At 45.0% G+C, this 26,436-nt stretch overlaps 1 protein-coding gene across 3 annotated transcripts in view; it reads left to right on the top strand.

Annotated features, from left to right (window-relative positions):
- Positions 1–26,436, top strand: part of LOC142493939 (squalene synthase-like) — a 92,127-nt gene that overhangs the window by 501 nt on the left and 65,190 nt on the right. For all 3 annotated transcript variants that reach the window (XM_075598713.1, XM_075598714.1, XM_075598712.1), the window contains exon 2: positions 13,803–13,900. In XM_075598713.1, coding sequence (XP_075454828.1) covers positions 13,803–13,900 — 98 coding nt within the window. The remainder of the gene's footprint in view (positions 1–13,802; positions 13,901–26,436) is intronic.

The following is a 26,436-nucleotide window of genomic DNA, read 5'->3' as shown; positions in this document are numbered from 1 at the left end:
TTCTATGGACCTTTTATATTACGGACAGGGAAATAAATAGGGACCCTGTGTAAAACAAAATATCTCCCATATCTAGTTCATCTGCTGCATCATACAAATTGTGAGTGCAAAAAGTCTTCTTACTGTAGGTGCTGGTCATATACAGTATAGTGCGCACTAGGAATACATGGTAACTATGTTAGAAAATATTGGGATAGATATAACAGGTGAATATGATGCAGGGTAAATATAATTCGTCTGGCATAAAGAAAACAAAAAAGTGAGCGTCATATTGAATTAACAGTGTGTATTTTTATACATACATAGTATTTTACAGTATTATTTTTTTACTTGCCTGACGTTGTAGGGTCATTTTAATCTTTTTCACTTTTTTTTAGTTGAATCACTGCATATTTTTAGCTACAAAATTTGAGATGCGTCCTGTACTTCAGATCCAAAACGTGTGTGATCTGTTGACATTTGCATACTCATTACTATAAAGGTTAGCATACAGCAATTAGAAGCTCAATTCTGGTCTGCGTGCATCATATGCCTTAGGTGACTATCTTGGATATTTCAATGTAAATATCCAATGTGCTTCTCGCTAATGCAGGATTTTAACCCTGTCTCCTCCACGGGCTGGCAGGGCAACCTGCTCTAGTGCAATACATTGGAGTGATACTGCTGAACCCAAAGGACATGAATTGAAATGTTTAGACACCGGGTGTAACATATCTTTATTGCAGATCAACCTAAGGTGCTCTAGAATCCTAATCTTGAGCACCCGACTTGTTAGACCGACATATTGTTTAGTGCATTGGCATGTCAATAGGAAAAATCAATGGGAACAAGAAATAGCGCAAACCCTATATGTGAATAAATACAAAAATACAAATTAATATCACCAATGGAGATGCAGCTGGTGTAGGATTGAACAATCCTTGGGAGAATGAAACAAGAGCACTCAAAGCGCAAAATTTCCACTGGGTTTCATAGGTGATCACAAACGAAATCTGGATGCAGGAGTTCTCAGGATAATGTGAAGAGAAACAGAGAAACATATAGTGCAACACAATTTAATGAAAATAAAATAGAGCAAACAAGCTCAGGCCACTCACATACTATAGTAGAAAATAGGCGATTTGACCACTCTGGGTCCTGCAATACTGTAAAGGTGTGTAGCTGGAGAGTATGGTATCCCTGTGTGCAGACCAACACTTCCTCATGCTGCTCGTTTCTGGGTTCGGGTAGCGGGGGACGTCATCAACCTCGATGGCCGAATTTACACCGATAACACCAGTTCAGGTGTAGATAGCGTGTAATCTGGTCACACAGTCCAAGGATCCAGATCAGCACACTGCAGATAGTCAGGTAATCCACGGATGGCTCTTAGAACTAGCCCTGTCTTAGAACTAGCCCAAAATCAGATTGGCATGAGAGATAAGATTGAATCTTGCATTTACGTGTCCCATCTATGTTAGAAAAGTGTGTAGCTTTAACCATATTGGGACAAATTTTGCATCGGCCACATCTGTATGAACCCATTAATTTGGGAAACATGGACCTTGCAGAGTTAATGGGTTTGAGCATACTAGGTGAGAATGTATTACCCAATGTAGGGGCCTTGCGAAACACAACTCGTGGACTTGTACTCACAATTTTACGCATCAGTGGATCTAAAGTCAGAGTGCCCCAATGTTTGTTGATGATGGATTTAATAGCTAAGGCCTGGTCGCTGTATCCTGTAATGAAAAAGGGGACGTCTGGATTATCGGCCAATTTATGTTGTCTAAGGTCTTTTGAATTCATGGAAATCAAAGATTCTCTATCTGTATGTAAAGCCACTTTAAAAGCCCTAGTGAAATCTCCATGCGGATATCCCCTGGCTAAAAACCGTTCTTTCATATCTTTCGCCCTCCGAACAAAGTCCTCCACGGAGGAACAATTCTGGCGTAATTGCAGGAACTGCCCCCGTGGGATACCTCTGAACAGAGGGCGGGAATGACAGCTGTCAGCATGTAGCAAGGAATTCCTGGCATTTTCTTTGTGGAATATATCCGATTGAATGCATTTGTAATTATCCACATACAAATTAAGACCTAGAAATGTATGCATATGATAATTATGCATAAACTTAAGGTTTAGTTGATTGTCTGACAGATAATTAAAAAATTTATGCAACTCAACTTCCCCTCCACTCCAGACCATCAGTAGGTCATCAATATAGCGTTTGTAAAACGCTATATTGTGCCTGAAAGGGTTAGTATCTCCAAACACGTGGGACGACTCCCACCAACCCATGAAGAGGTTGGCATAGGACGGGGCAAAAGATGTCCCCATAGCAGTCCCACGTTTTTGGAGATAAAATTGCTGATTGAATGTGAAATAATTGTGTGTGAGGGAAAAACGGATATTGTCCAAAATAAATGTGATATGTGCAAGGTATAATGTGGAGTGAGAATGGAGGGAAAAAATGGTAGCTGTGATGCCATGCTCGTGCTGAATGATGTTATAAAGGGAGGCTACATCAAGTGTGACCCATATAAGATGTATGCCAAGTGAAAGGTGCAAGTAGTGATAAGATGTGTTTGGTATCCATAACGTAAGAAGGTAAGGCGTGCACAAGTGGTTGCAGAAATTGATCTATATATTGTGAAAGGTGCTCACCCAGGGAACCAATACTGGAAATAATGGGTCTACCTGGGGGTGCCGTGAGTGTCTTGTGAATTTTGGGGAGGTGATGAAAAATAGGTGTGATTGGGTCTGGAGTGATGAGAAAGTCCTTCTCGGTGGAAGAGAGAACCTGTAACATCTCTCCTTCAACAAGAAGCTCACCAAACTCCTTCTGAAAGGAGATGGTGGGGTCACCTGATACTTACTCTACACTATCGCGACTGGACTAACACGGCTATTTCGACTTCATAAAAATCTTTAAAACTGCATGGAGAAAGAACAGTGGGCACATGGGATGATGACCCAAAATACCTAAAAGTACCTAATCATTCAAAAACCAGTTGGGGTCTCTATTCATTGAGACTAAGGGGCTCAAGGTTTTAAGTTTGTAAATCCACAGAGTTTGTCTCTGAGAGAGAATCTTAACTCTGTCGCCCCCTCTCACCTCTATACTGAGCTACAACCAGTAATCATTATTAGGATACGTTTCCTCATCTATGCTTATTACTGTCTAATTGCACAGTACACACACCCCACTTGTAATTAGACACATAGCATGTCTTTTCTTTTTTAATTGTATGTTTATTCTGTTTATAATAAATACAAACTTAGAACTGGTGCCAAGCACTATTCTCAATTAATTGAATACTTATGTACAATTAAATGATACAAATGAGCTATGATACAATATGACTAACCAAACGTATACACAGTGACAATTCAAGTGCTGAAAAAAGTCCATTAGCAACCTATATAGTCCATTGATTGTCAGAAAGTTACAAGTCACAGAAAAATACTTTAAATGGCGCTTTAGGATCATCGTGAAAATATAATCATATGCAAAGTCATAACTGACATAAACTTCCAGCTTTTTCAATCAGTCTGCTGTGGGAGTGGGGTTCTTTCTCTGTGGGTTATGTGAGTTTGTTATGTGTGAAAAGAATCAACAAACAGATACATAGTTTATACATAACTATCCCCTGAGGTGTTACACTAAGTCAGATTAATTAGTAAGTGTAAGTACTGCTCTCACATATAAATCAGATGGGTGAATATCCACAGAGCTAAAGATGATACATTAACTGGAACCAAGAGATGGAAAGCTGGTATACTTACTCAGCTATGATGACAGCAGTTGAGTCTTATATAATAAGAGACTTGCTAATGTGCCAAAAAATCATTAAAAACATACATGCTTTAATAAAAAATATAAAAAACTAGCTGATATACCCGGCGTTGCCCAGGATTTACCCCCCTTCACAGGTGGGTCCCCCCCCTCCTTCACAGCTGCGGTCTCCCCTCCCTGCACCCCACATGACTGCCCCCCCCCTGCACCCCACATCACTCCCCCCTGCACCCCACATCACTCTCCCACCTGCACCCCACATCACTCTCCCCCCTGCACCCCACATGACTCCACCCCCTGCACCCCACATGACTCTCCACCCCCCTGCACCCCACAACACTCTCCATCCCCCTGCACCCCACATCACTCTCCACCCCCCTGCACCTCACATCACTCTACACCCCCTGCACCCCACATCACTCTCCACCCCATGCACCCCACATCACTCTCCACCCCATGCACCCCACATCACTGTCCACCCCACATCACTGTCCACCCCACATCACTGTCCACCCCACATCACTGTCCACCCCACATCACTGTCCACCCCACATCACTGTCCACCCCACATCACTGTCCACCCCACATCACTGTCCACCCCACATCACTGTCCACCCCACATCACTGTCCACCCCACATCACTGTCCACCCCACATCACTGTCCACCCCACATCACTGTCCACCCCACATCACTGTCCACCCCACATCACTGTCCACCCCACATCACTGTCCACCCCCTGCACCCCACATCACTGTCCACCCCCTGCACCCCACATCACTGTCCACCCCCTGCACCCCACATCACTGTCCACCCCCTGCACCCCACATCACTGTCCACCCCCTGCACCCCACATCACTGTCCACCCCCTGCACCCCACATCACTGTCCACCCCCTGCACCCCACATCACTGTCCACCCCCTGCACCCCACATCACTGTCCACCCCCTGCACCCCACATCACTGTCCACCCCCTGCACCCCACATCACTGTCCACCCCCTGCACCCCACATCACTCGCCACCCCCCTGCACCCCACATCTGTCTCTCCCCCCCTGTCTTTCATAGGACACTTTAAAAATGTCTCTCTAAATCATTATTGATAGATGCTCTATTTGTTACAGAATTATTCGGCGTAACACACACATTTACACCTTTGTACCTACAAGTGTACACAAAAATACCATAATATTAAAATATAATTTGTACAATATTATCCAGATGTTATACTGATGGTAGACAGAAGTGGGAGATAGTTGCCCTAATACATAAGCAATTCATTTTACCATACAAAGATACATTATTAACTTATGTACATAGGGAGTATGAAGTCCTGTAACTGTATATACTGTACATTATGTATTATAATGTTATTAAAAGAAGGTTGATTAGAGAATTTCCTGGGTAATATAATTATATATAAAAAAATAAATAATAATTATTATAATTGGTTTAGCTCCCTAGGGATGACATATGTACCTAGTGCCTACGATGTTGATAAATAATTATTTAGATTTGTGTGGACCTAATTATTTATGACGATTACTGTAATGATGTAACAAGAACTTATAGCCCTTACACAGCTTGAATGTGCATTGTTATACAGATGCAGCGGCCGTTATTTGAACACTTCAAGCGATGTATACCTCGGAATACCCATGTCATGGCGCGGGATTTCTTCCAACCGTACCGCCTTTAGACGCGAGTGCAGAAAATGGAATTTAAGTGTTCTGGTTTTTAAACACCTGGAATTGACACAGTAGCACAGTACTGTACACATTACAATTCATTCATTTCATTGCACACAATCCATGAAATGCAAACAAAGCAACCGCGATAAACACGTGTGCCTGGGGCGATTGGCCGCATTAATGCCACTTGGAGTACAGCAGCGCACAGGAAAACGGCTCCGTAATTTGTTCGAATAACGGCCGCTGCATCTGTAGATATTTTAGATGTTTTTTGATATTGCTAGTAGATTTTATTCACTAATGTTCTATGAAGGCACCTAGTATCTGCCTAAGAGATACTAGTTGAATTCCACAAACTCAATATATTTGAATAGCAATATAATGAAGGGGTGAGATTCCAGTGTAGATGATATGCAGCTCTCATGGGGAGCATGGAGGGTAAGTACAGATACCCAAGCAAAAAACAGGCCCTTATTGTTCTACATCTCCAACCACCAGACTAATCTTGAATGAAAGCAGCTAAATCGAATTATACAAGTGTGTGTATATATGTGTATATATATGTGGAGGGTTTTAGTCACTTTTTTTTACCCACCATAACCTTAATAGTGGTGGTGATTACCTACTCTTATCTCATTTGAGCAAATGTCAGCAAACCAACCTCACACTGATGATACCCATCAAGGTTGAAACATGTCTGTGAGTGGGTTAACTGACTTTGCATCTCCCAAGTCCTTGCTTAAAAGCTGTGTTTAAAGCAGCATGCATTGGCTAAGGGTTGCTCATGTAATGTGAGCATGAGATAAAAAGTGGCACTGTGTGCTCATTTGCATGTCATTTCCCAGAATCCCTTGCTGCAGTGGAAGTGCTGTTTGCTGGGTGATAATGATGAAAGACAGGGTTGCAGACCTGTCTAAGACATGCAAATGAATATACAGGAATATTTACAGTTGCTATATATATATATACATATATATATGTGTTCCTCTTTGTGCTTTGTTAGAACATATTGATTTTATGGCAAATCTTTTGAATGGGAAATGCGGTTTTAAAACGTCCCTGACTGTTCTCTTATGATGCCGGTGCAAAACCTGTTGAAATCCTTTTTTCGTTCTGTAAGAAACAAAAGTAATTCTGATTACAATCACAAATTATATTTTTGTGTATAGTTTTAATATATATATTTAATATAATATATATTTAATTATATATATATATATAGGGAAAAACGCAGGCGCGAACAATGATAAGTATACACCGTAACAGAGTATCAGGGATTAAAAAAGACTAGGGACCATTGACGAACCAATAGGTGATGACTCTGAAAAAATAAGAAAGAAGCAAAATATGGTGAAGTACGCTTGTATTCTTTAACTGCGCAAAAGATAAAAGCTACTTACAAAGTAGCAGGTATAACAGGCATGTAGGATATACACAATCCTCTCCTCACTGCTGATCTGTGTAGAGGTTTGTCCTGGCTCCTCGTGGAACGCCGAGACCCCGCGCGATCAGATACGTCCGCAGCTGCCTCCAGTTTCTTCCTTGCTATCCCTCAAGTCTCGCGAGACTGTGAGCGTGACGTCAGCGTGTTGATGGATCCGTTGACGGGGAAAATAGAGGGATAATGTCCAGCAAATGGTAATAGCAATAATGCCAGATAGTAAATGCTGACAATCCAGAGAGTTAAGGAGAACTTATGAAAGTAATATTTCAGCCTCCACCCAACGCGTTTCGTCTTAGTGTAAAGACTTCATCAGGGGTATATGGTTGTGTAACTAACAGGCATGAACTAGTTCCCAATAGGTTAATTGGCTAGCCAATGCCCAAACTCCTTGTAGATACACAAAGACATGTACTGAATAACAAATAGACATTTTAAACCCATAAATTTAACGTTAAAATAATATAATAAACTTAACAAACAATTTTAATATACAAATAAGAATAAAGAAGAGTAAGTTAATATATAATGCAAAGAATTTGTCATATAAATTGATATATTATAATATCCTAACCAATAATCTATTTATAAAATTATTGTTCCTATAATAAAAAAGGAACTTAAACGCTGTATTAAAATTGACAAAATACATAAAAAATATATAAAAATATACATAAAAGACATATACATAAAAGATACAAATCATGTAAAATATATTGATACAGAACAAAGCAAAAGAGTGCATATAGTGGTCAGTAGGCATCCATATCACTGGATCGATACAAACTATAGATAAGTCCCGCACTCAAACAGGTATACATGTAATTTACTTGCAGTGCAACGTTTTTATCGTATGGATCCACCTGGTCTCATGCTTAGATATGGCATTGATGTTATCGCCTCCCCTCCAATTAGCAGATAGTTTATCGATCCCAATAAACTGAATGGATACAGGGTCACCATTATGTTCCTCACAGAAATGTTTAGATAATATATGTTGTAAGAATCCTTACTGGATATTTGTGATGTGCTCAGCAAAACGTAGCTTTAGCTTTCTAGTAGTGCACCCTATCTATTGTTTTTTTACAGGGGCACTGTACTAGATAAATGATGTTAGATGAATCACAATTTTTTTAATGTTTTATATTATATTTTATTCCCGTATGAGATGATGAGAAGCTCTTAGTTTGTTTAGAACGATGAAGGTCCAACTTACACATTTTGCACCTAAGACATTTGAAAAAGCCCTTAGGTTCCAAGAAAGTACCTGTAGATATTGCTTTTTGAGAAGATTTTAGGCAGCTAGGTGCCACATGGTTTTTGAGGGTATCAGCTTTTGTAAATAATATCCTAGGAATCAACGGAAGATGAGATTGTAGAATGGGATCTTTTAATACCAAAGGCCAGTGTTTTTTAATAACTTTTTTGATTTGTGAAGCTAGTGGATTATATTGAGTAATGAATGAAACATTGATTTTATTCTCCAACTTGTCAACACATTCGATCTTTGTTGTATTATATTGTAGAAGATCTTTCCTATCGATGTTACTTATTTTAGCGTATGCTTGATCTAATATTGTTTTCTTATAGTTTTTAGATTTTACTGTATGTGTATATACTGTATATATATATATATACAGTGTTCGACAAACTTATACATTTGCACGCCCCGGGCGAGTGGATTTAACATCGTGGCGAGTTCCTATTGGCCCAAGAAGCACATGTTTGGTACTAGGTGGCGAGTAGATTTTTTTTGTTCGGCGAGTAGATTTTTTGGTGATTTGTCGACCACTGTGTATATATATATATATATATATATATATATATTTTATATATATATATATATATATATATATATATATATATATATATATATATATATATATATTGAAATTGTATCTAATAAAGGTTATATTTTAGTATCAATAATCATTCCATACTAGTCATTTTAAGTGCATTTTTATTTAAAAGTAGGTGCTTCTTTCTCGCTGTTCATTCATCTATATTTACCTACTAAATGTGCACCTCCTCGTCTTTCACGTGGATTTATGACAAAAGAATATATTAAAACCAATTAATTGGGATTAGTGAACTTTGAGCAGGGTTTTTATTTTCTTTGTTCTTGATGCAGATATAATAAGACTTGCTGTGTGCGTTTTTGGTCCGGCGAACGCAAACTAGATGGATTAACTCTGCGTGGGGTCAGGTCGGGAAGCATTGACGCCCGCAGCGCAATCGCGGCAGATACTGTCCCCAGCGCCGAGGACCTTTGCTTGTTCATCTGCCGCGCTGGGGACAGCAAGTCTGACTGCATCTGTAGGAATGTTAGTAAATAAATCGATATTTGTGAGGTTTGTTTTTTACCTTGTGCAATATTAGCTCAAGCTTAACAAGGTTAAATGAATCTAAACCAACGAATCAAGTCACCATAATAAAGACATGTTTACTCACTGAATAATAACTCTTAGTGACGCATACGATACACACCTAGAGCCAAGGGTTGTATGCCTTTCATCAGACCATAATTACTGTAGCAAACTGAGACACGTCACTAACAGAGTGCTTGGCAGTTCCTTTGATGTTTACTGAGATAATTGCTGGTGATACAATGTATGCATGAAAAACCCCAATAAAAGTAAAGTTGAAAAAAAGGAACATATGGTTAGCGCCCTGTCCGCATGTGACTTGTAATTGTGAAGCTGATTCACAGCATATTTAATAAAGGTCTCAAATGTGCCATTTTGTACTTTGTTATATAGCCTCTTCTGTTGCCCTGGTACCTCTCTTCATTCATCTCTCTGCCCCTCTTTATTCATCTCTCTGCCCCTCTTCATTCATCTCTCTGCCCCTTTTCCTCTCTCTGCCCCTCTTCATTCATCTCTCTGCCCCTCTTCATTCATCTTCCTGCCCCTCTTCATTCATCTCTCTGCACCTCTTCATCTGTCTGCCCATCTCGCTGCCCCTCTTCATTCATCTCTCTGCCCCTCTTTATTCATCTCTCTGCACCTCTTTATTCATCTCTCTGCCCCTCTTCGTTCATCTCTCTGCTCCTCTTCGTTCATCTCTCTGCCCCTCTTCGTTCATCTCTCTGCCCCTCTTCATTAATTTCTCTGCTTTCTTCGTTCATCTCCGTGCCCCTCTTCGTTCATCTCTCTGCCCCTCTTCATTCATCTCTCTGCCCCTCTTCGTTCATCTCTGCCCCTTCTCGATCATGACTCTATCCCACTTCCTGGTTCACTCTGACCTTTCGAAAAATACAGTGATGTGAAGCGCATCAAAAAATATCAGTATAAGCCATTTTTTTCAACTCAAAATTGTATTTATTTTCTGGGGGGAAGGTAGGGGAGAAATAAAGAAAATAGGGAGGGAGGGGGAGAAGGTAATAGATAAACATGAGTAACTTGAATAACATAACAGATATACATTTAATGGGTACAGATGGTAGACTGGAAGGCAGTGCAACATGGGAACCTTGAGTTCACTGGAGGCAACCCGTGAGTCAGGGTGTTGGAGGTCCAGGACCTCACACATGATCAGTAGGGCCACTGTAACAATCAATTGCCATTCTGAGAATAGTGGGATACCCATGGGCCCCAGAAATTTGTACATTTAGTTTATTTATCCTCAAGGAGGCTCGCTAACTTTTCAATAACCATTATATGATTGATTTTGTTATGGGCTGCCTTAATTGTTGGTGGATCAACTTGTTTCTAGTTGCAAACATTTGTTTTTGGTAGCAGAGAGCATACTGTATGTTTGATCAGAGCGTCTGGATTATGGTCTTAGTACTCAGCGGGCCTGCTAATCAGGACCGATGCGATATTCCATGGAGGGGGGAGCATGACAACTTGAAGTATTCATCTTTTGATTTTTTCCCAAACCCCCTGATCCTAGGACACAACCACCATATATGTTTGAAAGAGTCTACATGGCTGCAATTCCACCAGCACATGGGGGAGGTCGCCGGAAAAAAAAAAGACATGTAATCGGGCTGGAGTGTAATACCATCTGTGTAATATTTTGAGATTAGTTTCTCTAATGGTGGAGCACCTGGATGATTTAGCCATTCTCTCAAATATATCACCCCAATCATCTTCCTCCATTTCCTGCCCGATATCTCTCACCCAATTGAGTGTATTTCTATCCTTGAGATGGTTAGTTGGATCAATTAGAATTTGGTAAAGTAGGGCTATTGTCCGTTTATGATAAGCAGAATTCGTATACAGGCATACTCGCGAGTAATGACATATCGCCCAATAGGCAAACGGCAGCTCGCGCATGCGCCTGTCAGCACGTCTTAAAGAGCAATACCGGCTCCTTACCTGTACCGAAGCTGTGCGCAAGCGGGAAGACTATAGAGCATGTTACAAATGCATTATTTACATCAGTTATGCACGTATATGATGATTGCAGTACAGTACATGCATCGATAAGTGGGGAAAGGGTAGTGCTTCACTTTAAGTACATTTTCGCTTTACATACATGCTCCGGTCCCATTGCCTACGTTAATTGTATTGTATGTCTTTATTTATATAGCGCCATTAATGTACATAGCGCTTCACAGCAGTAATACATGTGGTAATCAAATAAATAACAGATAATATAAATAACAGATCATGGGAATAAGTGCTTTAGACATTAAGGAAGAGGAGTCCTGCTCCGAGGAGCTTACAGTCTAATTGGTAGGTAGGGAGAATGTACAGAGACAGTAGGAGGGAGTTCTGTAAGTGCGTCTGCAGGGGGCCAAGATTTATGTATCTTGTTCAGAATATCCACAGTGCTATTCATATGCTTCTTTAAGCAAGTGTGTCTTAAGGTGGGTCTTAAAGGTGGATAGAGAGGGTGCTAGTCGGGTACTGAGGGGAAGGGCATTCCAGAGGTGTGGGGCAGTCAGTGAAAAAGGTTTAAGGCGGGAGAGGGCTTTAGATACAAAGGGGGTAGAAAGAAGACATCCTTGAGAAGAACGCAAGAGTCTGGATGGTGCATAACGAGAAATTAGGGCTGAGATGTAAGGAGGGGCAGAAGAGTGTAAATCTTTAAAAGTGAGGAGAAGAATGGAGTGTGAGATGCGGGATTAGATCGGAAGCCAGGAGAGGGATTTCATGAGGGGAGATGCTGAGACAGATCTCGGAAAGAGTAGAGTGATTCTGGCAGCAGTGTTTAGGATAGATTGTAGGGGAGACAGGTGAGAGGCAGGAAGGCCGGACAGCAGGAGGTTACAGTAATCAAGACGGGAGAGAATGAGGGCCTGAGTCAGAGTTTTAGCAGTCGAGCAACAGAGGAAAGGGCGTATCTTAGTTATATTGCGGAGGAAAAAGCGACAGGTTTTAGAAATGTTTTGAATGTGAGGGGCGAATGTGAGAGAGGAGTCGAGAGTGACCCCAAGGCAGCGTGCTTGGGCTACTGGGTGAATGATGGTAGTTCCAACAGTAATGTGGAAGGAGGTAGTAGGGCCAGGTTTGGGAGGAAGTAAGAGGAGCTGTTTTAGCCATGTTGAGTTTAAGGCGGCGGAGGGCCATCGAGGAAGATATAGCAGAGAGACATTCAGAAACTTTGGTTTGTATAGCTGGTGTAAGGTCGGGTGTTGAGAAATATATTTGTGTGTCGTCAGCATAGAGGTGATAATTAAACCCAAAAGATGTTATTAGGTCACCTAGAGAGAGTGTGTACAGAGAAAAGAGAAGAGGTCCCAGGACAGAGCCCTGGGGTAATGCGGGGTATGCCTGTACAGATGTTCAAATGTCGTCAGTGGCCTATAGATGTTTGTCTTATCCCTAAACGAGGATACATAGTGTCTTAGTTGCAAATATTGAAAAGTACAGTATGTCTGGGGGGGGGGGGGGGGGAAGGGGTACGATGTACTCTGTCTGGATTTCTGTGAATGTCTTCGACGGTATCGTCGAATGGTTTTCTGTTTCCATATAGTGTCCCAAACTTTCAGTGAGTGCTCTATAACTGGGTGTGTATGCACCTGAGTGGGTTTCTTAGATTTTTCTAACCACCAGAGAGCCTCCATATTTGAAGTTTCAACTTCCGATTTTTCTATATTGACCAAAGGTTTTTTCCCTTTGCTACGGCCCAGTAAATCAGGGTGCCAAGCCGGGTGGATTTGTAGTAACATATGAGATCTGGCTGGGCCAGACCCCTGAGATATTGGTTTAATCATAGTCCTCCTGTTAATTCTGGGTTTTCTCCCGTGCCAAATAAAATCTGTTACTGCTTTCTCCAAATCCCTAATATATACGTATATAGGTACCTCCACTGGGAGGACCTGAAAGAGATATAGGATGCGTGGCAGCAGGTTCATCTTAACTGAAGCTATACGGCCTGACCAAGACAGTTGGAATGAATCCCATGTTTTGAGATCTTTCTTCAAAATTCTCATAATTGGTGGTAATTCATATTATGGATTTCAACGTATGTTTTAGGTATAAAACCCCAAAGATATTTTAGTTTGTCCGATTTCCATTTTTTTGGAAATGGTCTTTTAATATTAACAGGATTTTCTCACAATATGTGTAGGCTTAAGGCCTCTGATTTTAAGGGGTTGATCTTAAAGATAGAGAGCTTCCGGAATTCATCTATGGCTATGAAGAGTTCCTTAAGAGACGTTTGTGCGTCCGACAATGTTAACAAGATATCGTCAGCGAACAATGATATCTTGTGTTCATTGTTCCTGATATTTTTTACCCCATATATTTTGGGATTTAGTTGTATTCTGTAAGATAAAGAATCTATTCAAAGGGCAAACAGGAGAGGGACATTGGGCATTAATGTACACTTGTGTCTCAATGTTGTTCTCTCTTTTAATAGTTTTCAGATTAAAATAATGCAATCAATGTGAATATGTTTTCTCTCAATTGTCTTTACTATGTCCCATTTGTTTGCCCATCAAGGATGCTGACAGTGAGAGCCTCAAAACATGTTACAAGCATCTGAATGAGACCAGTAGGAGCTTTGCTGCTTTTGTTCAATTTCTGGACAGTGACTTGCGGTGAGTAATAATAATAATATTGAGGATTTTGTTAAATAATAAACCAGAACAAGAAGCTGTTTCAGCCATTTTACTGCTAGAATGTCCTGTAATATACTCCTGTAATATACTGTTCTGCAATGTATTGTGGTTAGAGATGGGGCACACAGATGCTGCTGTCCGTTAAAACGGGGATCTGCTAAATATATTTTCACTTTGTGACTTTTTCTAAGTTACAGTAACACTATTAATCCAGATAAAGGGGAAATACAACGTTACAGTGGCTGCTAAACGTGACAAGCCCTGCTGAAATGTATGTGTAACGGTGTTTGTGAACCGGCCTGACCCACCCAATCTCACATTGGCCCCTGTGGTCTAACCGGTCCCCATTACAGTGTGGTAGTGTCTGGTGGTGCACCTGTTGGCAACAGGACTCCTGAGTCTCCCGCATGATGGTGTATGGGGAGGACCCGTCCAGACAGGCAGCTGAGGTAGTGTGCTGAGTCCTACATATGTCCAGTGCAGCGCCTCCACCTCATCAGGGTCCCTTCGGTCACTTGGGGATGGCCCTGGCGAGGAACTCCTCTGTGGTGCTCCTCTCTGTACAATCACTTCACACATGTACATGAGAGGGTTTGTAATTAAGAGCATCTTTATTGTACGGTGGGCCATGCTGCCCTCCACAATGGGGTGTATTAGCCCTTCATTGTCACCGCACTTCCCTTTAAAAGGTATAGTTCGCCTTAAATAGGGATTCCCTATCCCAGCCGGGATGTCTTTACTCTGTGCCAGGTCCCTGGACACAGTCTTCTTATTCAGCTACTATAACATAACTCTTAACTGCTCCTACTCTTACTCCTCCTCCAGCAACACACACACACACACACTCCTAACTTTGGCTCAGTGCTGTGCCTTATGTACACTCTGGGGGCTGACACAACTCTGACATCACCAACCAGGGAGTCAGAGTCTGTGACCACTCCCATCCTTACATAGGGCACCTCACCAGGGTGTGAGGGCAAACCTCCATAATTACTGCTGGCATGCCCACAACTTACCAGGCCTTACTGTCAGCAGGAGAGATGACTGTAGCCATTTTACATTACCGCTACATTCTCCCCCTGGTGAATCCCATCGACCTCGCTGGGACCTAAATTTGCATACCTTCCTCCAGGAAGCACTGTAACACAAAACATAATTGTTAACATCACACAGATTTGCACAATACAACAGAATATTGACTACAGTGACATCTCGCCAAGCCCGCCCCGACCAGCAGCCACGAGCCCGCATAATGTCTCAGTACCCCCTAATAGTAGTGACTCGGATCAGGTTTTCTAACCTCTCTACCACCCATGTCCAGGACCGTGACATGATAATGCCTAGGCAGTCCCCTTTCGGGTCTATAGGTCACCCTGTGTTTATGTATGTTCCTCCCTATACTCCACACTCGCATCAGGTGATCTATCCTGTCCTCTGCCTTCCTTCCGGTAACCTCACTCCCCTTACTGACCAGGTACATTTCAATGGTTTCCCTAAGCCACCTTTCTCTGTTTTCTTCTATCTCCTCCATGAGGGGTTCAGGGACATAAGGGTACTCCAACCCGTGGGAAGACTTATATCGAGCCATTATTGCCCGTTCCGCTCTACTGATCCTGGTCAGATCAGCCCTACCTGCCCTCCCAGGTAGCACCCATGACAGGGGTTCGTCAGGATCCACAGGGTCTGACAGTGTGTCAGGACCCATGGGCTCTATCTCCCTGTGCTCAATCTTAATCCACCGGTCCTGCAATTCCCTATCTCTTTGCTCAGGGGTGAATTCTCCTTCGGCCCACCAAAAATCTACTACCTCCTCCCTACGGATGAGAAACCGCGTACGGTCCATCCAGGCTACATAGCCTTCAAAGAGTGGGGCCCACCAACGGTGTTCTTTGAAGCGGTGTGAATCCCCTGAGTCACTCTCATCCGCATCCCCCCACGAAAATACCCCCGATGTCCGTGCCGACCGTGGTACGGACCACCGTGATGATCCCATTGCCTTTTTCTCAAGTTTGTTGGTCGCAGGAGGCAACCACCGGCCTACCGCGGCCTTACCTAATTCTCCCCCACCCCGAGAAATGCCCTCTGTAGCGCAACTGCGCTGTCTTTCCCCAGTCCGTCTCTCCTCCTCCCCCAACGGTACGTCCACAAGTTCTAGGCTAGGCGGGGACCCCGTGGAACAGGTGATGGGGGCAGGGATTTTACCTAGGGCGTGGGGTTGGGCGTAAGGGCAAGCGAGGGGGCGCCACGGGGCTACGACCTGTGACCCGTTCCCGGCTGTCCATGGATTGATCCAATGAGGATAGCTCACCCTCCTCAGTCTGCGGTTCGCCCATCCAGCTCTTGGGCCCTTGAGGTGATCGGGGACCTTCACCCGATCGCCGAAGCGTCGCTGCTTCCTTCCCGTCTGTTCCGCCGTCGCCACCGGAAGTGATGTCCTCTCCGGAACCGGAAGTGCCGCCATCTTGAGTTGGACCCCCAAGCGGGATCTCTTCCTCAATGACGACATCCGGAAGCTCCGCCGCCATCTCCACCGGAAGTGGTGTCTTCTCCGCACGTGCGTCTTGGGCCTGGCACGGCCTTGTTTCCGCTACACCGCCTACCGGAGCAAGGTAAGTAAGTGGCCTTCTCTTACCATTCCGCAGGGGTGTAGGCGTCTCTCACCCGTCGCCGCCATATCCTGGGGCGGAGGGACTCCGTCTCTCGGCTCGCCGATCTGCGGGGGATGCCCTGCTTTCCAGGCTGCTACTCACGCCACAGGGTGTCGTCCTCCCCGGTTCTTTCCTGGGCCTTGATTTCACCTCCGCTAGCTCGCGGAGATCCTCATCCAAGTAGTCTCCCTTCCCCGACTTAGGGGTCACCGATCGGGGCGATAGTCTCTTTCCAGTTCGGTCGGGGGGTGACCCGACCATCTCGGTTGCTGCTGACCCAGCCGATTTAATCGACTCCAGTCCCCTTTCTCCGGGACTTGCACGACTGATCCACAGTGCACCAGGGGACTCGGCAGAGCGCCTAGCCGTATCCCCCGGGGGGTCAGCAGGTTGGATCGGGATGAACGTCGGCATTGGCCACAAATATAATGTCCCGCAGTGTGGGCAACGTGCCGCTGTATTAACAGTGCCTCCGGGCAGCCCGCATTGAAGGCAGAGCCCGACCACCGTCTCGGTGTTGGCCACCCTGATTACCAGTAGCCCGCCGGGTACCGAGTAGGGCTGGGTGGAGACCATAGTGCCCACAGTGGAGGAGCAGGCCATCCTTTTAATAGGGTCCACTTTCTGTATGGGTCTCTCCAGGTCAGTGGTTCCTCACAACTGACGGGTAGAATTTGCTGGGCCAGCCACTTCCTGCTTCGGCTCCTCCCTCCGCTGACATAGCTGGAACCCGCCCCCAGGGGTTGCAATAATGGGCGGGTCCCACAGGGGAATAGCATGCCCCTTAATTAAGGCCGCGCCTTTCTCAGTCCTGGTGGGCGCGGTCTGCGTTTTCGCGCCAGTTTCCCCATCAGGGTGAGGTTCTTTTCCCGTGGCTAGTTCCCGCCTTCTCCTGGCAGCCGCCCTTCGTGCAAGGTAGCCATCCTTTTTGTACTGCATCTCCGCGGCCGGAACTAATTCTTGTAGTGGCGCCGTCTGGATATCAGTCCCTGGGCCCAGTGGGGGCATTCCCACAGGCCATAGTTGCAAGTCACTCCCCCTGGTGGAAATCAGGGGAGGGTCCCATAGACTAAGCGGTTGACTCAGCACAGGGGCCGAGTGAGTCACTGTCCATGAAGGCGCAGCCATAGCTTTCGCGCCATGCCCCCCATCAGGGCGGGGCTCTGCTTTTCGCGCCATTCCCGGCCAACTTTTTGCAAGTCCTGAATCAGCCAAGTTCTCTGTGACTGGCCCACGCGGTCTCCCTAGCAAGCGGGAGCCGCCATTTTGGGTAGCTTTTGAGTCCGAAATGTCAGTTTGTTTTCTTGATAAGGTAGCATTCATTTGGTTGCACGTCCACTGACATCCATCCTCACTGTGCTCCACCCCATTTATCACAATGTACTCACACTCCTCAAGGGGGGCACCTCGGTGTCCCAGACAGGACAAAAACAGGGCAGCCACCGCCTTCGCTCCGCTCCAGAGCAGATTAGTTAGAGACAGCTCAGCAACAGTTTGCTCTTCAGTGGGGCGCACGCCACGGGTGCCTTCCCCATCAGCCTCTGGTCGCCATTTTGGGCTCTCCGCACTACGCAGATCCTCCATTCCTTGGGTTGTCACGCTCTCGTACCAATTATCGTACATGGGGCTCCGCTCTGCGGGGCAGCCACCACACCAGTACAATAAAGATTTGCTCAGATGCACCACCACATGTGTACCTGATCTAGGCTGGACTCATGTTGCACTACCTCAGGCTAGGCTCACTCTCTCAGTGTCTGCTGTAACTCCTTCCTCCCAGTCTGTGCTCCCTATGGTAAGTGTCTGGAATGGCTAGAGTACTCTGGCTCTGCCATGCAGTACTTGGGCATCTACCTCTCTTGGTCAGCCTAGCGCAGACCCTCTCCAGGATTCCTGACCATGTTAACAGGCTATCCCTTCTGGCGTCCTACCAACTAGCACTACCTCAAAGTGACTCGGTCAGCTATAGCCCGGCTCCAAACCCCTCACTCCTTTCAGGCCCCTAGGTCGTCCCTGCGAACTGACAATACCCTGTCAGCCCCTGACCACCCCTAGGTCCGTCCCTATGCAGCACAGAGTGGCAGCAGACACTCTCCCTGTTTCCCAGTGTGCCTAGCTAGAGCCTGTCCTGTTGACAGATCTGATCTCAGCAGCTCGCCTCCAAATGTAATGGTGTTTGTGAACCGGCCTGACCCACCCAATCTCACATTGGCCCCTGTGGTCTAACCGGTCCCCATTAAAGTGTGGTAGTGTCTGGTGGTGCACCTGTTGGCAACAGGACTCCTGAGTCTCCTGCATGATGGTGTATGGGGAGGACCCGTCCAGACAGGCAGCTGAGGTAGTGTGCTGAGTCCTACCTATGTCCAGTGCAGCGCCTCCACCTCATCAGGGTCCCTTCGGTCACTTGGGGATGGTCCTGGCGAGGAACTCCTCTGTGGTGCTCCTCTCTGTACAATCACTTCACACATGTACATGAGAGGGTTTGTAATTAAGAGCATCTTTATTGTACGGTGGGCCATGCTGCCCTCCACAATGGGGTGTATTAGCCCTTCATTGTCACCGCACTTCCCTTTAAAAGGTATAGTTCGCCTTAAATAGGGATTCCCTATCCCAGCCGGGATGTTTTTACTCTGTGCCAGGTCCCTGGACACAGTCTTCTTATTCAGCTACTATAACATAACTCTTAACTGCTCCTACTCTTACTCCTCCTCCAGCAACACACACACACTCCTAACTTTGGCTCAGTGCTGTGCCTTATGTACACTCTGGGCACTGACACATCTCTGACATCACCAACCAGGGAGTCAGAGTCTGTGACCACTCCCATCCTTACATAGGGCACCTCACCGGGTGTGAGGGCAAACCTCCATAATTACTGCTGGCATGCCCACAACTTACCAGGCCTTACTGTCAGCAGTAGAGATGACTGTAGCCATTTTACATGACCGCTACATATGTAATCGCCAGGGTTCACTAAATGCCAATACGCGGTGTCAGAGCTTGATCCAGCATTTACTACCATTGATTTGTATTGACCTGAGCACAGGAATGCGTTCTGCTGCCCCTTATCAGACATTAGTGATTTCCCCCTAATATGTGGGGCAAATGTGAATAATTAATGTGGTAATTGAATTGCTACTTTCGTATCTTTAAACATCTGAGTGAGAGCAATAGGTACCGAACACATCCACCAGTCTTCCAGCTGTGGGCTGCATGCCCAGAAGTAGAGCTGGAGAGAAGTAAAAATCCCAGGGTACATAACAAACACGATAAAGGTTTTGGATCTTACCGCACTCCTTTTAGATAATTGTAGTGGGCGTCCTTTTTGTTTGTAAGGTGCAGGCAGTTGAAGAGTGGCTGGGATCCTACAGGTGCGCCGACGAGTATTCTAAAACTTGCCTTAAACGTGCCTTGGAAAATCTGGGGCAATCACCAACGAGATCCAGGTACATGCTGGGTACATGCTGGGTACATGCTGGGTACATGCTGGGTACATGCTGGGTACATGTTGCAACATTTCAGTGACATTTCTGCATAGACTAATTTCCCATCGGATTAACACAGCAGGGGTCAGTTTGAATGGGACTGCCAGGAACTCCCGCTGTTAATCCAATGGGCCATTAGTCAGTCTGCAGAAATGTCACTGAAATGTTGCAGCATGTACCCAGCATGTACCCAGCATGTGCCTGGGTCTTGTGGGTGTTTGCCCCAGATTTGTTTTAGAATACTTGTCGGCACTACAGTACTTCTGACACATAGTTAATCTTGAAACTGGATATCCTCTTGCCGCACTGTTTTAATAAAGTCTGACACCAGACATCAGAATATAATAAAGTGGTTTATTTGCAGGTTGCAAACGCACAACGTTTCAGGGATCTCCCTTCCTCAGGTGCAATATTTATTGAAATAAATGTATTAATTTAAATAACTGTATTTATTTAAATATTTCACCTGAGGAAGGTAGATCCCCAAAATGTTGTGCGTTTGCAACCTGCAAATAAACCATTTTATTATACCACTAGCTGAGAGACCCGGCGTTGCCTGGGATTAAAATTTTGCGCTCCCTCCTCTCCCCACTCCCCCTGTCTCTTTCTCCGCTCCCCCAGTCTTTCTCCGCTCCCCTCCCCCCCCTGCGCAGCTCCGGTCTCCCGCCCTCCCCCTGCGCAACTCCGTTCTCGTGCCCCCCCCTGCGCAGCTCTGGCCCCCCCCCCATGTGCGGCTGTGGCCCCCCCCTGCGCAGCTCTGGAACCCCCCCCATGTGCGGCTGTGGCCCCCCCCTGCGCAGTTCTGGTCCATCCCATGCACAGTTCTGCCCCCCCCTGCGCAGCTCTGGACCCCCACCCCCTGCGCAGCTCACAGTGTCACATACACAGTGCGACACACACAGTGTCCCACACACACAGTGTGAAACACACACACAGTATCACACACACACACAGTATCTCACACACACACAGTATCACACACACACACAGTATCACACACACACACAGTATCACACACACACTGCCCCCCCTGCGCCCATCTCCCACCCCATGCGGGCAAGCAAGGAAGCACCGTGGGGAAGGGGACCAGAGGGAAGGAGAGGAGTAGCCAGACGGGACAGGTCACGGGACCGGCGCATCACCCGCTTGCAGGGGAAGCTGGGGGATGTAGTCCGGTGGCAGCACCGTGACTGCACACCACCCCACCCCCCGCACCCAACTCGCTCCCCACGCAGGCAAGCAAGGGAGCGTGGGGAAGGGGACCAGAGGGAAGGGGTGGAGCAGCCAGGTGGGACTGTCTCGGGACCGGCGCATCACCCGCTCGCAGGGGAAGCTAGGGGATGTAGTCCGCCGGCGGCGCCGTGACTGCGCACCACCACACCACCCCCCACCCCGCGCTCATCTCCCTCCCTAGGTAACGGGAGCATTCTGTGAACGCGCAATGAGCTGGGGGTGATGGGGGGAGCCGACGGGGAGGTGAGCTGGGCTGGTGAGGGGGGGGGGGAGCCGGCGGTCCGGGCCGCTGGGTGCGTGTGTGTGGCAGTTGGGTGAGGCCGAGGGGGAAGGTGAGCTGCGAGTGAGGAGGAGAAGAAAGTGGCAGTTGGGTGACGTCATAGAGCCACGCAGGCCAATGAAAGACGTGCGGGGCGGGGCAGGGATACGGACCAATCTGATTGGCCAGAGGCTGAGTGACAGACCCACGGACCAATCAGATTCACCACATCTACCAACAACCCCACAAATTTCAAATTTATATATTAAGATAATGTCTGTTATGAAAAGAAAAAAGACAGCGTACAACTCTCATAGCGTAATAATGTTAATATATTGTGACAATGAAAAAGTGGTATTATATGCACATACAGAAATTCCAATATTTAAAACGGGGCATGTTTGGGGCACATGTTACCACTGCAGCATTCAACTGGTCTCGGTTCTGCAAACACCCGCCCTCTTCGCTCCAGTCCCAGCCAGGTAGGTGAGGTCCTCGTGTCAGGGCGTCTGATGTCCACAGATTCACTCCCACGGCTGTATCCACTTCCACAGAGGAGACAACTTCCCCAACATGGAATCCAAGAAGTTTGGTTGAATTAACGGAACAGTAACAGTCCCTCACTGCTGGCTATGGGACTCAGTACCCACAATGTAAGCCGTTCACGCTCGGAGCCCTGAAACGGAGCCGCTGACATCATCAGATCGCACCGCACTAATGCGACCAACTAACGCTGACTCAGAAGGCTCACCGCAGGCTCTGTTGTAGTAGAACACAGTGAAATGGAACAAAAAGCAATTGTTGCTCAATACCACTCCTACGCATTTCGTAGATAAAGTCTACTTCATCAGGGATATTTAAATGTTCAAATACAGATGGTATTTATACCCCATGTCCTGCTCATGATTGGCCGTTCAGGGGGTAATACTCAACCAATCACGGGCAGACCCACAGATAACACAAGTGTTTACATAATTACAAACAGCATAACAAATACACAAATTCAGTTTATTAACAATGAATTAAAAATATATATAATATGTATCTACATGTTCAATAAAAAATGAACATCTTATTCCAGTTGCCTGTATATAAAAGGCTGAAATAAGAAAAAAGAGCATTAGCAACAAAGTAATGCATTCAAAATAACATTTCATGCAGCTAATCAGAAAGTCAAACAAAACTGACTAAATATGACTTCAAAGGATTGTGAGTGTACTTATAAAGAACTCACTATTCTCTAAAATCATAAATAATAAAATGCGGTCAATGATCAATAGACACAACATATATATTAAAATATGTAGAAAAAAGAACAGGTATGTCCTTAAAAAGGACACTAATAGATTCAGACACAAATCTAGTTACCATAGATCAGTGGTGCGCGAACTGGGGGGCGTGCCAAATTATTTAGTGGGGGCGCAGACTGTGCGGCGAAAACCTGGGGGTGGGCAGAGCAGTGCACGGGTGGGCAAGCGGCTGAAGCTCCGTGCTGCTGCTCCCTGTGCTTGCACAGGGGTTGGGGCTTCTCTCTGCACACAGACACAAGCCCTCCTTCTCTTCCTGTCTTTACTCGCTCCAGTGTTCAGCAGCATGAGGGGTCGAGCATGCAGTACAGTAGTAGTAATTTCACTTGGGGGGGGGGGGTTGTGTGGTGTGTGTTGTGATATGAGTGTGTGATGTGATTGTGTGTGGTGTGTTGTGATTGAGTGTGTGTGGTATGTGTTGTGATATGAGTGTGTGTGGTATGTGTTGTGATGTGTGTTGTGATTGAGTGTGTGTGGTATGTGTTGTGATATGTGTGTGTTGTGATTGAGTATGTGTGGTATGTGTTGTGATATGAGAGTGGGTGGTACAGTATGTGTTGTGATATGTGTGTGTGTGTTGTGATTGAGTGTGTGTGGTATGTGTTGTGATGTGTGTGTGTTGTGATTGAGTGTGTGTGGTATGTGTTGTGATATGAGTGTGTGTTGTGATTGAGTTTGTGTGTTATGTCTATGTTGATTGTGATTGTGTTTGTGTGTGGTGTGTGTGTTGTCTGTGTTGGTTGTGATTGATTGTGTGTTGTGTCTGTGTATGTGTGTGTGTGTTGTGATTGAGTATGTGTGCTGTGTCTGTGTTGTGATTGTGTGTGTATGGGTGTTCTGAATGAATGCAGCGGTGCACAAACTGGGGGGTGTACGCTCTCCCAAGCTTGGCGTTTGGGGAGACAAACAAAATTGAATTTGAAGCACGCTCAGCAGCAGTCAATGCAGTACACGCGCACACACACAGCCAGACACGCACACACACACAGATATAGCCCCGATCCATGCCCCCCCGCTCGTGCTTGCAAAATTATGCAGGACACCCGGTGCTCATGCTTGGAGAGTTGGTGATGTCACTGCTCTCAGCGGCAGCGGGGACGCAGCCTAGTTTTGCAAGCGCGAGCTGTTGAAATATGTAAGTATTTAGACATATTTGTATTTACATGGTATACCGTTTAATAAAGTTTTTATTTTTTTCATGTGATTTTGATTACATCAGGCAGGGGGGGGGGGGCGAGAAATTTAATGGATGAAAAGGGGGGCTTGGCATAAAAAGTTTGCTCACCCCTGCTAAATAATAACAAATGGCAGACTAATGTTTAAAAAGAAATTAGTATAATGACCAGATATCTAATTCCTCAATGAGGCCCAAGGGGTCCAAAGTCCTCATCTGGTATATCCAAAATGTTTCCTGCTTAGAGAGGGCCTTGATTCTATCTCCCTGAAAGAACCTGCCATGCCAATTGGAATAAGGGCTGGAGGCTTGTGACTGGAATACATACACAGCACAACACTGCTGCAGACTCCCCGGGAAGCTTTGGCACCACGCCCTGGCACTGCCATCTCCAATCTGGTAGAACGTACGGGCCCGGGAAAACTAAAGAACCGACACACAGACAGTGTTTCAATCCTTCCGATTCAGTTTATTAAGCATAGGGTAAAGATTTTTATACAGAAAAAAGAAAGGTTTGGTTAGAGGCGTAACGTAGGTGTAACCTGGGCGTGATTTAGATTAGAGGCGTGATTTAGGGGCAGGACATATTAGTGGAATGATCTTGGGGCGTAATTCTCCCAATACAGGCACTGTCTGAATACATAGCCTATTCATTGTCTGTTATCAAAAACCGTGAATTTCTCTAGCAACTATGTTAGGTGATTTTACCTCTCTTAGAGAACCAGTCTATTGTTTATTAAAACAGCAGGAAGCTGACAACATAAAAAGTATCTTAGCAAAATCCTGAGCAGAGAGGAAATGTAATTTGGCAGAAGCTGAATACATTAGAAATTATATTTCAGCAAAAGGCTGGCTACATAATCTTAGCAGGTTATTACAGACAAAACTGATGGCTTAACACAAATGCAGCTTCTGGCTTTACCTACTGTCCCTAACACTCCCCCTCTCCTATTTGGATATACAACAGGATATCCTCACGGAAGAAAACGGAGCACAGCAATGCAGCAATGAGGGGGCTAGATACCGGTATAAAAGTCCTTTATTCCATGGTAGACATCATGGCATGGGATAGGTTAAAAATCTCGAACGCGTTTCAGGCCGTCGCCCTTTGTCAACGAGAATAGATATATATTTGGATATACAACTTGAAACCCTTTGTATCTCATCAAACTAGAGTCACCATCATGATGAATTTTAAAGTGACATGGTACACTGTGTTTGTCTATACCAATTCTTATATTTCTTCCATGCTCAAGAATTCTAGTTTTTAAGTGGCGTTTGGTGTGACCAATATATTGGAGCCCGCACGGGCATTCCAGCATATAGACTACAAAAGAGGTCTTACAAGAGATGCAGTCCTCAATTTGACATTTCTCCCTAGTGACAAATGAGGTAACATACTACCTATCTCTATGGAGGAGACTGCAGGCCTGCATTTACCACATCCAAAGTTGCCCACTGATTTAAAGACCAACAAAGTATTATCTGAAGGTGTGACAGTACTTAATTAATCCTTTGTCACGAGGGGCCAAAACATTTTTTTACATTTTTGGCTTTCCTATAGATAAACCTTGGTTTAACATCCAAATGTGGGCCTAAAAATTAGTAATTAGTTAATATATTCTAGTATTTCTTGATAATTGCATGTATTTGGTAGCTATCAGAATTATAATTGGTGACCAAGGGGACCTGAAGGGTCTCTACAACCTATACGTTAGAGTCACTATTTCTAGTCTTAGTTTCTAATAATGATTTCCTATCCATCTCTCTGACTTTAGTTAGAGCCTTGGATAGCAAAACTGGACTGTAGCCTCTCTGAACAAATTTCTCAAACAGATCACCAGACTGCAAATCGAAATCCACCTCCATACTACAATTCCTCTTGAGTCTCATAAATTGACACAAGGGAATGATGTAAATCCAGGACTTTTTATGGTTACTGGAGGCCAACAATAGATTATTTGTATCACCTTCTTAAAGAAGGTTGTAGTTGTTATTTTGTGTCCTGGTTGGATTTCAAGATGCAGATTCAGAAAATCAATCTCAGAAACATTAGAAGTAGCAGTGAACGGGGGACTTCCGGTGACGTCATCCGGTATGGTTGAGTGTTAAGAGAGCTTCGGGGACCCGCGCTAATAACCGCATGTGACGGGAGCTTTGTGACAGGCTATGAATAATACACCACCAAATATAACTGGGTTGAACCGAACGAGACTTAGATATGATAAAATATAATTTATTCCTTGAAAAAGGTGAACACACGAGATTATACAAATAACAGACAAAATAGGGACACTCACTTAAGATGGAATGATGAAACAGTCATATCTGGACTGGCAGTTCATACAGCAATCTTCATAATCATCAAGACACGAAAGACATGAAGGACATTTGAGTAAGGGCTGACTCTGG

Source organism: Ascaphus truei, chromosome 4, assembly GCF_040206685.1.
Source record: "Ascaphus truei isolate aAscTru1 chromosome 4, aAscTru1.hap1, whole genome shotgun sequence".
Taxonomy (NCBI): Eukaryota; Metazoa; Chordata; class Amphibia; order Anura; family Ascaphidae; genus Ascaphus; species Ascaphus truei.
Note: the sequence above shows the minus strand (reverse complement) of the source record. Positions and strands in the feature narration are given on the sequence as shown.